This window comes from Heptranchias perlo, chromosome 4, assembly GCF_035084215.1.
Source record: "Heptranchias perlo isolate sHepPer1 chromosome 4, sHepPer1.hap1, whole genome shotgun sequence".
Lineage (NCBI taxonomy): Eukaryota > Metazoa > Chordata > Chondrichthyes > Hexanchiformes > Hexanchidae > Heptranchias > Heptranchias perlo.
Window position 1 is genome coordinate 94,263,873 of NC_090328.1, and position 13,764 is coordinate 94,277,636.

At 46.1% G+C, this 13,764-nt stretch overlaps 1 protein-coding gene across 1 annotated transcript in view; it reads right to left on the reverse strand.

The window, feature by feature from the left end:
- acer2 (alkaline ceramidase 2) overlaps window positions 1-13,764 on the reverse strand; it is a 69,414-nt gene that overhangs the window by 31,242 nt on the left and 24,408 nt on the right. The window contains exon 4 of the mRNA XM_067983313.1: window positions 8,568-8,705. Coding sequence (XP_067839414.1) covers window positions 8,568-8,705 — 138 coding nt within the window. The remainder of the gene's footprint in view (window positions 1-8,567; window positions 8,706-13,764) is intronic.

A 13,764-nucleotide genomic window follows, 5' to 3' on the forward strand; every position in this document is an offset into this window, starting at 1 on the left:
CACCATCTGTGCCCAGGGGGCAGCAGGGCCTGGCACCAAGCCAGAGAAGAAGAATGCACAACTTCACTCATTCAGTCCTCCAAGACCTCCTGGAGGGCTTTGCAAGCAGGGCAAACAGACTCCTGGGTGTGGGTGCCATCAAATCACCCACTCATGGGACTCGATTTTAAAAGAGCGGCGGGATGGCAGCGGGGGCAGTCAATGGGTGCGGGGCAAACCCGACTAATAAAAACTTACCTTTCCCCACGCAATCGCGACTTAAATGGTGGCCATTAATCTTATTTCCGGGTTTGCCATCCAAAAGCTGTGCAGTGGGCAGACAGCGCACCTGCATGACAGGCCATCAGCTGGAGTGTCTGGATTTAAAGTAGATCAGTCACCTGGTCCGAATGGAATGCATCCTAGGTTGCTGAGGGAAGTAAGGGTGGAAATTACGGAGGTACTGGCCATAATTTTCCAAAAATCCGTAGATACGGGGGTTGTGCCAGGGGACTGGAGAATTACAAATTTTGCACCCTTGTTCAAAAAAGGGTGTAAGGATAAACCCAGCAACTATAGGCCAGTCAGTTTAACCTCAGTGGTGGCGATACTTTTAGAAACGATAATCCGGGACAAAATTAACATTCACTTGGACGAGAGTGGATTGATTAAGAAAAGCCAGCACGGATTTGTTAAAGGCAAATGGTGTTTAACTAACTTGATAGAGTTTTTTGATGAGGTAACAGAGAGGGTAGATGAGGGCAATGCAGTTGATGTGGTGTATATGGACTTTCAAAAGGCATTTGGTAAACTGCCGCACGGTAGGCTTATCATCAAGATTGCAGCCCATGGAATAAAGGGGGCAGTAGCGACAAGGATACAGAATTGGCTAAGGGACAGGAAACAGAGGGTAGTGGTGAACGGTTGTTTTTCGGACTGGAGGGAGGTGTACAGTGATGTTCCCCAGGGGTCAGTGCTGGGACCACTGCTTTTCTTGACATATATTAATGACTTGGACTTGGGTGCACAGGGCACAATTTCAAAATTTGCAGATGACACAAAACTTGGAAGTGTAGTAAACAGTGAGGAGGATAGTGATAGACTTCAAGAGGATATAGACAGGCTGGTGGCCTGGGCAGACACGTGGCAGATTAAATTTAACGCAGAAAATGCAAAGTGATACATTTTGGTAGGAAGAATGAGGAGAGTCAATATAAACTAGAGGGCACAACTCTAAAAGGGATACAGGAACAGAGAGATCTGGGGGTATACGTGCACAATCGTTGAAGGTGGCAGGGCAGGTTGAGAAATTGGTTAAAAAAAGCATACGGGATCCTGGGCTTTATAGATAGAGGCATAGAGTACAAAAGTATGGAAGTCATGACGAACCTTTATAAAACACTGATTCGGCCACAGCTGCAGTATTGTGTCCAGTTCTGGGCACCGCACTTCAGGAAAGATGTGAATGCCTTAGAGAGGATGCAGAAGAGATTTACTAGAATGATTCCAGGGATGAGGGACTTTAGTTACGTGGATAGACTGGAGAAGCTGGGGTTGTTCTCCTTGGAACAAAGACGGTTACGAGGAGATTTGATAGAAGTATTCAAAATCATGAAGGGTCTAGACAGCGTAGATAGAGAGAAACTGTTCCCATTGGCAGAGGCGACAAGAACCAGAGGACACAGATTTAAGGTGATTGGCAAAAGAACCAAAGGTGACATGAGGAAAAACTTTTTTACACAGCGAGTGGTTAGGATCTGGAATGCTCTGCCCAAGGGGGTGGTGATGGAGGCAGTTTCTTTCTTGGCCTTCAACAGGGAACTGGATAAATACTTGAAAGGAAAAAATTTGCAGGGCTACGGGGATAGGGCGAGGGAGTGGGACTTGCTGGATTGCTCTTGCATAGAGCTGGCGTGGACTCGATGGGGCGAATGGCCTCCTTCCGTGCTGTAATCTTTCTATGATAAAGGGCCATTGCTCCAATGGATTTTACTGGAGCAAAGAGCATGAAGATACAATGGAGCAGCAAAGGGGCAAGGCTGCTCCAAGATTCAGCGATGCCTCACTTCAGCTGCTACGGGCCGGGGTGAGGAGGAGGAGGGAACTATTTTACCGGGCCGAAAGGAGGAAGTGCCCTGCCTCTACCACCAAGAAGGCGTGGCTCGAGGTGGCAGAGTAGGTCACCAGCAGGACCAAAATATCCCACGCCTGGGTCCAGTGCAGGAAGCGTTTCAATGACCTAACTGGGTCAGCAAAAGTGAGTACACTTACTGATTCTCCTGCATTCCGTGGTGCACATCACCATCCCCACCCCCCAACTCATTCTGCACTGCCAAGACTACTCCATCACATCACTCCTCACACCTACTTAAGGCTCATCCTCAACTTACCTGCACTTCCTGAGCACTTCCCCACCTCCCCATCTGTGACCCCACTACTACCACACACCCCAATCCTGATCCAATGTGATGTCTCTGTCTCATCCTCTGATGCACCTCTTTCACGGTCAGCCTCACTCAAAGCAATGCATTCATCAGTTGGCCACTTCACCATCACTCACTCACACGTCTGTACTTTCTCCCCTTCTAAGAGAGGGGAGCACAAAATGCACGTGAGAGGGCGAGGACTGGAGGGGGGGGAGCCACAACAAATACTGGTCCTCATAGAGGCGGAGGAGGAGGAGGCCCTGCAGATCAGCCGCACCCTCGAGTGCCTGGCCGTTGGGGACGCCGAGACTGGCACCCCACAAAAGTCTGGTGACACAACTTTAACATTCATCACACACAACACGATGATTGGCATGTTGAATACCTCTGTATGCTCAGCGCAACATTATATCTGTGATGATGCTTAATATTGCCTTCTGTTCTCTTACAGGCCCTTCACCGACTGCAGTGATGGGAGAGGGCAATTCCTCAGAGGAGCTCCCAGCCTCTGAGGGCGCACTGTCACATTTTAGCAAACCATCCATCAGCACAGGTACTCACACCTTGGTGGGTCCTAGTAGTCAGTTAGTTGGGTTGGCCCCTGGTGAGTCATCACACACAAATGAGCACGAGCAGACACTGGTGGCAGGGGCAGCTGTGGCGAGTTCGCGTCGGTGGGCGCACTCCTCTCCAGGCTATGCTCAGCTGGACACAGATGCTGAACACCAGGGGCCATCCTTTAAAAGGAGAATGATTGAGGGACTGCAGCACATTTGCGAGGTACTGGAACAGGTGCCACACACACACACTCTCCACAATGGCGCAGAGGATGGAGGAGTCCAACTCCTGCTTTAGTGGAATGGTGGCAGAGGTAAGTGCGGGAATCTCTGAGATAGTGTCACAGGGATGTGACGGTATCTCTGAGATAGTGTCGCACGTAACTGCTGAAATGTCTGAGACGGTGTCGCAGGTAACTTCGGAAATGTCTGAGATAATGTCGCAGGTAAGTGCGGGAATGTCTGCGATGGAGAGGAGGCTAGCCTCCATTGAGCTTCAAGCACGGCTCACAAATGTGTCCATTCAGGCCCTGACAACGGCCGTTCAGACTCATTGTGAACAACATTCTGCCGCCTTAAACAGGCAGACAGAAACTTTACAACTGGGCTTCCAAGGAATCATACATGTCCTCCAAACTGTTCTCCAGCAGGGTTGTAGAAGTGATGTGGACCTGGTCCAGGAGAGGGATGATGGCGAAAGGGGACATGGAAGTGGGGACGCCACTCAAAGCGTTCCCACATCTCACCCATTGTCCCCCTCTCAACCAGTACCCGCAATGTTGCCTCCTCTCCAGGTGGCCGAGTCTGCCCCTGCACAGGTGCAGGTGGAGCAGTCTTAGGAGAGGCCCTCACGGACTCCAAAACCCAGAGGGCGTCGGCCTAAAACATCTAAGCAGTCAGGGCATGGACATGAGCAACCTGCCACTACCTCTGCTACAGCCAGAGGGGATGCACCACGTAGAAGCGGTAGGAAGAGAAAGGCTAAGGATTTGTGATCACGAAGGGTATGCACAAGGGTGTCTGATAGATTTTTTTTTCCATTTATATTTGTTTTTTTGTTAAAGTCACATTAAATGTTATCATTCTCACCACTACAGCCACGTCTTGCCCATTCTTGACTGGCTTTTGTGATAGTGTCTTTTCATGTGCTTCATCATGAACAGCGACAATTGACGCCACCCAGTGGGTCACTTTACAGTGGGTGTATGTGTAGTTGCAGGACTGTTTCATGCAGGGTGGGGGGGCTGGTGTTGGCGCTGCTCTTTCCAGGTGGTGTGAGGATTGGACTCTTCTCACTTTCTTATCTTACGAGAACCATTCACACGAGTGACTTCATGAATTCACTCATGACTTCCTGGCCTCACGAGCAGCCAGGTGAGCAGCTGCTCTGCCCGTGGGTTCGTCCTCCTCCTCCTCCTGCTGCTCCTGCTCCTCTTCAATGTGGATGGTAGATGAGGGCATGGAACCTCATCAACCAGTACCCCTCTCTGTTGTGCCATGTTGTGCAGGACACAACACTGTACTATAATGCGACCCACTCTCGCTGGTACGTATTGAAGCGCTCTCCCAGAACGATCAAGGCACCAAAATCGCATCTCAGCAGTCCTATCGCATGTTCAATTAGAGACCTGGTGGCGATGTGGCTGTCGTTGTACCGACGCTGTTGCTCACTGATGGGGTTACTCAGAGGTGTCATGAGCCAAGTGTGCAGGAGGTATCCCTTGTTCCCGAGGAGCCAGCCCTTAAGGGTGTTCGGTACGTGGAAGAGCACTGATGGAGTGATGAACAGTCCTGGCTCATGTGGAGGTGCTCAGATTGCTATATGGGTGCAATCGATTGCACCCTGTACACATGGGAAGCCAGCCATAGTGTGGAATCCCACTGCCCTCTCCGTCTGGCTGAGGTCATCCATGGGGAAGTTGATGTATTGCGAGGCCCTGCGAAACAAGCTGTCAGTGACCTGCTTTTTGTACTTGTGTACAGACGACTGAGAGACCCCAGCGATATCACCAGTGGCACCCTGGAATGATCCGGAGGCGAAGAAGCAGAAGGCAGTGGTCACTTTAACTGTAACGGGTAATGAGATGCCGCCAGGCCCAGCCGGGAGCAACTTGGCATGAAGGAGGCTGCAGATGTCTGCGACCACCTGATGACTCACTCAGCCTCCGTATGTACTGCTCCTCAGAAGTCTTGGAAGCTGAGCCTCGGTCTGTATAATCTCTGACGAGGGTAGTGCCTCCTGCAACGTTGCTCCCTCTGTTGTTCCCCTCTGTGCTCTTGTGCAGGTGCCTGTGGCGGAGCACTGTGTTGTGGAGCTCCAAGTGGCAGAAGTGCACGCCGTGCCTGGCGAGGATGGTGATGTTCCTCGTCCTTGGATGTGGTGAATGTAGCCATCGCCCGCCCCACCCCCCATCCTAATGGTGTCAGTTTGAGGGGGTCCGAAAAGTTGGTAAATATGTGTAAACAGAACATTTCTGAGTGTAAACCAAGAATTTTCAGTCTAAACACAAAGATCTCCCAGCCAAAAGTTTGTCTAAGAGAACTGAGTGCCCTGCTGCAATAACTCACCTTTTATCCCCATCTGTCAAACAGGGATTTAAATGTCCAAATGGCTGCTGGCTGAAACACGACTCCTTCACCATGGCGTGTTTCACACAGCACGGGAAACACGTTGAGGCAGCGTTGAAATCGCTTGCCTTCATTGTAAATTGCATTTGTTCATTTTTAATCTACTTCAACTAGGTGATTTAGTGCTTTAAATACTGCCCCACCAGCTTTAATTGCCTCCGGATCGTACGCGTTCTTCAGCGTGCTGGAGCCAGGATTTCTGCCCGCTCCAAAAAAACATGTTTTTTTTGCCCCCCAACGCACCTGCTTTTAAAATTGAGCCCATACTGTCTGGATGGAAATGGTACTGGAACTGAGTGCCAACTCCCCCACCCCCAGGACTGCAGAACAGTGCTGCAAACAGTTCCATCTCGTCAGCAAGGCAGGCAAGGTATCACATCTCTCCCTTTTCTTTCTTGGCCACCTTGTGCGCCAGCACACTCTTCACCTTCTTAAAACAACACTTGCTCAACTCTCTGTTCACAGTGCTTTTTGGATAAGTGGGAGGGGCTCCAATTCACCATCTTGTGGTATGGCCACCCAGCTCCCCTCCCACCAATTACTTACATGTACAAAGCTAAAACCTTTTCGTTCAATTTAACAGCCTCAAACCCCTACATCTTTTACTACACCTCTCCCACGCTGCTTGGCACACACTCCTCAACTGCTAGCCTTACCCTCATTAACTCTAACCTCTTGCAGGACAAATTGGTGCACAGTGCCTGCCACAAGCAGGGCTCCGGAGGATGGGTGCCCAACCTTAAGTACCTCACCTCCTTCAAGGAGAAGGCCATGGAGCTTGTGGGGAAGCTCTCCGCTCTTGCTGTGGGAATTGCTGAAGTCGGCGGCATCTTGCTGGTGCCAGGTTACTGAATTAGCACCTGAACTATCGCCTTGGCATCCCTGTGAATCACTACACAGCCAACTTTCCACACTTTTGTGTCTCCTTAATCCCATGGGGGTGATGCTCACCCATTTTCAGCTTCTACCCTCCTTTCTTGCAGATCTACCACAGCAACAGGTGGCGCAGGAGGAGGAAGATGATGGTGAAGAGGATGATGAGAACCAGGACACCCAGGAATCACAGCTGCATGATACTGTTACATCTCAGGAAGGCAGCACAGGCCTCCACCCATCGCCCCTCACAGCACTACACCATTGGAACGTAGGAGGTGGCATCAAGCTGCCAAGGATCAAGCTGACATGAGGTAAGGGTCACCTCAATCCCATCAGCCTTCGGTACAGCATGAGCAGCCAACCATATCCTGCGACACTGGCCCTCAGGTGGCACTTAGAAAAAGCTCAAATAGGTTTTTTAAAAAAAGGAATGTGTAGGCACCCAGCAGACGCACAGGGTCAAGAAAGAGTGGAAATGGCTTACACCCAAATTTCCTTGCAAAATAAATTTCCTACGCCATTCCTGCATGATGAGTACATTGGGAACAGTGAGGAAATTCACCCATAGTAAATTCTTAACCTTGATGAATACCGTCATAGAATCATACAGCACAAAAGGAGGCCATTCGGCCCATCATGCCTGTGCCGGCTCTTTGAAAGAGTTATCCAATTAGTCCCACTCCCCTGCTCTAAGCCCATAGACCTGCAAATTTTTCCTTTTCAAGTATTTATCCAATTCCTTTTTAAAAGCTACCATTGAACCTGCTTCCACCGCCCTTTCAGGCAGAGCATTCCAGATCATAACAACTCACTGCTTAAAAAAATTTCTCCTCCTCTCCCCTCCAGTTCTTTTGCAAATTACCTTAAATTTGAGTCCTCAGGTTACCGACCCTCCTGCCAGTGGAAACAATTTCTCCCTATGTATTCTATAAAAACTCTCATAATTTTGAACAGCTCTATTAAATCTCCCCTTAACTTTCTCTGCTCTAAGGAGAACAAACCCCCAAGTCTCTTGGTTCCTGCACCCCCTTTAAAATTGTACCATTTCGTTTATATTGCCTCTCTTCATTCTTCCTACCAAAATGCACCACTTCTGACTTCTCTGCATTAAATTTCATCTGCCATGTGTCTGCTCATTTCATCAATCTGTCTATCCTCCTGAAGTCTGCTACTATCCTCCTCATAAGGCAATGGTGCGGGTAAAATCTCTCATGTTCCTCCTAGTGATTGAATCAAGAGCAATTGTTGGCAGAGATCTGGAAACAGTTTTCCCACCTCCCTGTTCAGACAGAGAACAGTGTGGGGATATCTAAATGGAAAAAAAAATTGGAGGAGCCTGGGGAAAAAAACAGATTAACATTCGTACACTATAGCTAATTCTACATTAGTGAAACGGCAATTCACTTCAAAACACATTTGTAGTCTGAGGCCAAAATGTAGCAGTAAATACCACCACAGCTTCACTCATTGCTAAAAGCCATGTTAGAAATTCAATTTGTAGATTTTTCTTGTAATAATGACAGCACAGTTCACTGCAAATTAGTGAGAACAGGATTAATATTGGCTAACATATGGAAGGCAATTTAGTGCCACAAAACCAAACTTAAACGCATCTGTGCCTCCCTAATGACAGAGTATTTAACATTTCAGCCTCCTGAACTGGGGGCAGGGGTGGGGGGGGGGGGGGGTGGTGGTCAGGTGCTGATCTGGCTTCCAAATGTGCTGAAGCCAATAGATATGAGGCATGCGTTAGTCGATAGTCTCAAAGTCCTTCAGTTTGTACCAGGTTTAATATAAATCCAACCAAATATCAGAAGTCTCCAGTCAGTGACTTCTCAGTGAATCCATTATCCATTAACAGGAACATGTAGAATCTCATTTGCTTCCACAGTGATTGAGACCACAAATGATTATAGAATTGATGTCACCGATAGGGGAAAAAATATCTCTCGCCTGCAAATGTAAGTTAGATACAGGGATAAGAACTTATGAACATAAGAAAACAGGTCAAGCATTTTAATAAATTTCTGTCAAAGTAAAGCTTATCACTTACTGTGAAGAGGGTAGTTATATTTGGATGTGGCTGTTTGTAATGTCTTACCTTTTTAATTCAGCAATAAGCAGAGCTGTACAGGGGACTCCCAGTGTCATCAATGAAATGTTATTGATTGCTGGCTTCACAAATGCAAGACACGTGGCAACACCAGATAGAATGCCAACAGCAGCCTTAAATCGGCTCCTAGGACAAGAACCAGACATTATAGATGGATTCTTCGCCACTTGAGAGTAAACTCAATCTAGGCACAGACATCTCCCTCTCCACCATTACCCTGCTTATTCTTTGCCATCAAATTTTTGATAACATGACTAGTTTTATGATTAAGGTCTCCTTGCCTGACTGTAAATTTTTGCCAGTGACATAAGGCCGCTGCGTACAATTTTGCCCTGTAGCCCTCACCATTATTCAGATATTTTTGGTCCACAGATACAAAAGAGAAGCTTCAGAAGTAGGTTTGTGAACAGCTTATTAGGAATGAGAATAGATTTACTTCAAATATTATACATATATGCACACACACAAACACACACAAATGTAAGGCTAAAGAACCTCATTTCCAAATACATGAAATGTGGTTTGGTGTAAACTGAAAGTAGACATAGTTCTGGGAACATCTGAACCAAATCAGGTGTTCAGAGACTTTGGTATAAGTATATACATTGGACATGCCTTTTGTCCAGTTTCTAGAACTATAAAATACACAGAGAAACTGGATAAAAGTATACATACCTTTAGGCACCAACACTATGAATTTATACTGGTCCCAATTCAGTTCCTACAGACATTCTTGAAATGACACTCTTGACCCATACTCAAACCATATGTTACATTGATTCAATTGGTCTCTAAAACTATACTGAAGATTTTCTCCAGTGAAATAATTTCATTCTATTTAAAAATAAAACTGGACTCCCCGAAGCCTCAGTGAGTTTATCCAACGAGCAGATAGGCCATACAGACCAGGAAGCTGATTCCAGGCAGTATGGTGTTCTACAACTGGCCTCAGTGTTCCTGGATTGGAGAGAAACATTGGCCAAGGTTCCTACTTCTGATCATTACCCAGCAACCTCTGCTAGCTTAATCGAGATACCAGAGGATAATCAGCACCCGTGGAACCCTAGCCCAGGAAGCAGTCAATGTCTTCAGATGAAGAAAGAAGAAAATTGGCAGGACAAAACAGAAATTTTTAAAAGAACATTCTCATCAGCATTTTTCACCCAAAATAAAAAGTTGAAATAAGAAAAGCAGAATGATTCACGACAACTTTGAATTTCTGCAACAAATGCTACCAACAGCATTTGGAGCATAGAGTTAAGAACAACAATAGGGTAAAGTATTACATGGTGGTCTAAATCAAAACCTTTCCAAAAATACTTGATACTCAAATCCTATCAAAAAACATTACCTGGTGAAGAACAACCACTAGCGAGCTGCCAGCACCCATGGAACTGCCCTTCAAAATGAATTAGTGCATAGATGAGAGGAGAAAACTTGGGGGTGGGGGTAGGATCCCAATTTGCATATTTAAACAGCATCCAACCCATAACAGCTGGGCATACCATTTATCCATTTACAGGCCCATCCAAAAATTGCATCAGGCCGATTTTGGGTGTCCAATGGTCAGCCAAGGTACCTCCCCTCCAATTTTCAACTGCCAGCCACCCGTTTTCCAGGCAAGAAATAGACGTACAATAGTTGAAAATCACCTCCAATGATACAAAACAGAAAATGCACCGATAACAGCAGAATATTACAGATGTTGTTGAGATATACTGTAAGTAATGTTAGAAGTGGAAAACGGGAATAATAACAAGTTTTACCCTCTTTGATTGCCTTTTGGCTACCCAACAACTCTAGATTTCCACTACGCATGTGCCTCAAAAATTGCACATCAACCATAAAGATTCTCAAAAAGCTGTGAAATAGGTCAACATTGCACTGATTACATTATAATTTCTGAAACTTATTTTATCACTTTGGCCAACAGATTATGGATGAGTATAAATGCAAGTGAACTGAATTTGAATCCTCTTCTCCCTCACAATCTACAGTAAATGTTACAACAGAGCCATCTGTTCACCGATTGATAATATCAGCATAATGACGATCTAGCTGTGCAGATCTGATGCAATTAAACCTTGTAGATCAGATAACAAGTTTTAAAAGGTACACAATTCTCATCATGAATTACTGTCCATGATATTTCCAATCTGATAAGAGATTTCAAATACCAAAAAAATCAACATGGTCAGGTACATAGTTATAAATTACTAGTGTGCGTGCTAAGGAGGTGAAAACTATTGTACCACAAAGACATTTAGTAAAAGACTGGCATTCATTCAGGAAATACACTTTGTTAAGCTTGTGGAGTTTTTTTGATCACCCCCTCAACCCAACTCCCAAACATATATTTTTAATGTCATGGGTTTCCAGTGGTAAAAATAACATATCTGAGATGGAAGCTGGGAGAGTGACTATCTGATGTTTGCTTATCTGAAACAGCAATAACATAATAACCTTAAATTGTTTTTCCGGTGTCATTACCATTTTGGAACATTCTTTGTTGTATAATATATCGGCAGGACTTCCTATGCCCCTTTCTCAGTTGGGGCTTTTGTGTATGGTTGTATTTGTTCCTGATAATTTTGGTGCTGTAACTCTTTTCCCCCTCCCCTTGTTATTTTGTTGACAGTACTGTCTTGTACAGTCTTATTTATCCTTGCTCTGTAATTGCAGTAAATGTAATAAACATAATTTTGTTAAAAATTGTGACTTGAGGGGTATGGATGTGTAGCTTATGTTGCATTAGTTTAACTTTGGTGTGTTACAAATTACTGTGGAGGAAATAGCAGTGTAACCATTTTGCAATTGTTTCATATATAGAATGATTAATGCTTGAAGTAATTCTAGTGATTGCCATCAGTTCGGAGCATGAACAAATGATTTGTGGGGATTACAATAATTACCTGGCTTACTACTTTCAAATTGTTTTGTAGAAAATCTATCCATTCTTGTGCTTACATGATAAAAACAAGCTTGCTGGACCAACAGTCACTTCTGCAATATTACTTTTTTAAACCAGTGATGAACTTTGGAGGCTTGGGGGTCAAATTGGGTCGCATAGCACCCGTTTTTCAGACACTACGCTGCCACCCAAGGTCCCCAAAAGGGGTCCAAGCACTTCCGACAGGAAGCGCCATCTTGGTGCAGGAGATAGCGCTCGCGAGATTATCGCCCGCTGGCAACATGCAGAGGAGGGAGATAATCAGATGGGTTAGTGTGCAACACTGATTGCAGGCCACCATTGTCATTTTGAAAGGCCCCAGTCAATCGGACACCCTGTCCTGATCTTGGCATGAATGGTCCCTCGCCAGCGGTATTTAAAGGGATCATGCGGGACTTGCAGGTAAATTGCTGGATTATTACTGCTTGAATTCTAGGCGATTTTTGCGGAGTTCTAGGACTGTTGTAAGTTTTAACTTGTCTGCATGGAGAGAGGTTTGGCTGCTCTTGCACTCATGTTGTTTCCTTCATAAATGATCTGCCTCCAGACATGGGTGACCTGGTAGGGCTGCCTCTAGAAATAGAGCATGACTGGGAGCATGACGGAAGACACCACAGAGCAGGACAAGCTGCCAGAAGAGGCAGGAGGAGGAGCAGGGCACTCAACAGGCGGACAAACCCACAGCGGGTCTTCAGGGACCACTTCTCATACTTCAACTTCAATGGGGAGCAATGTATGAGGTGCCTTCGCTTTACCAAGAAGGGTATTACAGAGATATGTCAGCAGCTGCAGCCACAACTGCAGACTCAAACCAAGGCATGAACAGCACTGCCTGTAGCTGTCAAGATGTGGAGATGCCGGTGATGGACTGGGGTTGACAATTGTAAACAATTTTACAACACCAAGTTATAGTCCAGCAATTTTATTTTAAATTCACAAGCTTTCGGAGGCTACCTCCTTCCTCAGGTGAACGATGTGAAAATCACATCGTTCACCTGAGGAAGGAGGTAGCCTCCGAAAGCTTGTGAATTTAAAATAAAATTGCTGGACTATAACTTGGTGTTGTAAAATTGTTTACAATTGTAGCTGTCAAGGGCACCATCACTCTCAACTTTTATGCCATGGGCTCCTTTCAGGTCGCAGCAGGTGACATCAGCAATATCTTCCAGTTCGCTGTACGTCGATGTATCAGGGAGGTCACCAAGGCTCTATACAGCAAGAGAAACATTTACACCTCCTTCCCCACTGACAAAGAGAAGCAGGAGGTTTCGCTCAGATTGCAGGCTTCCCCATGGTGCAAGGTGCCATTGACTGCACGCACATTGCCTTGCATGCTCCCCATGAGAATCCTACAATATTTATCAAGCGAGAGGGATTCCACTCCCTCAATGTGCAACTGGTTTGTAACCACAGGCGGCACATCATGCAAGTCTGTGCCCGCTATCCTTACAGCAGCCACGACTCCTTCATTCTGTGTCAGGCTCTGTGCTGCCTATATTCCAATCAGCACTCCAAGTTAAAGGCTGACTATTGGACAACAAGGGTTATCCCCTCCTGACATGGCTCATGACTCTGGTTAGGAACCCACGCACAGCTGCACAGCAGGAGTACAATGAGAGCCATGCTGCCACAAGGAACATCATCGAGCAGACAATCAGCGTCCTCAAACAATGCTTCCACTGCCTGGACTGTTTAGGAGGAGCCCTGCAGTACATCACTGAGTGGGTATTCAGACTTGTGGTCATCTGCTACATGCTCCACAACTTCATCATCATGAGGGACCAGCCCTTACCACCACCTGCAAACCGACAAAATGAGGAGGAGCAGGAAGAGGAAGAGGAGGATGAGAAAGAGGAAGAGGAGGAAGAGAGAGAGCAACAAAGACAGCCCCTTTTTACCAGGACACTAAGAGATCAGCTCATTGAGGAACACTTCCACTAACCTCAATTCCAGGTCCCCATTCACCAGCAGTCCCACACTCCTTTCCTTTTACAATAACTATCACATTGTCCTCTTTCTGTCAACACTTATTGGCATCTCCCTCACTTGACTAGACATAAAAACCAATATCAAATGCAAATCCAAATCAACATTTATCAAATCAGTAATGACATTCTGCACACAAAATTAAACTAATCACCCTTGTGCATTCCCTTATTGCCTGACTTTCATGTTCTTTTCCCTATCCTGGTGCTCCTAAGAGTTGCTTCCCCGTGGCTGGAGCTTGAGAGGTGG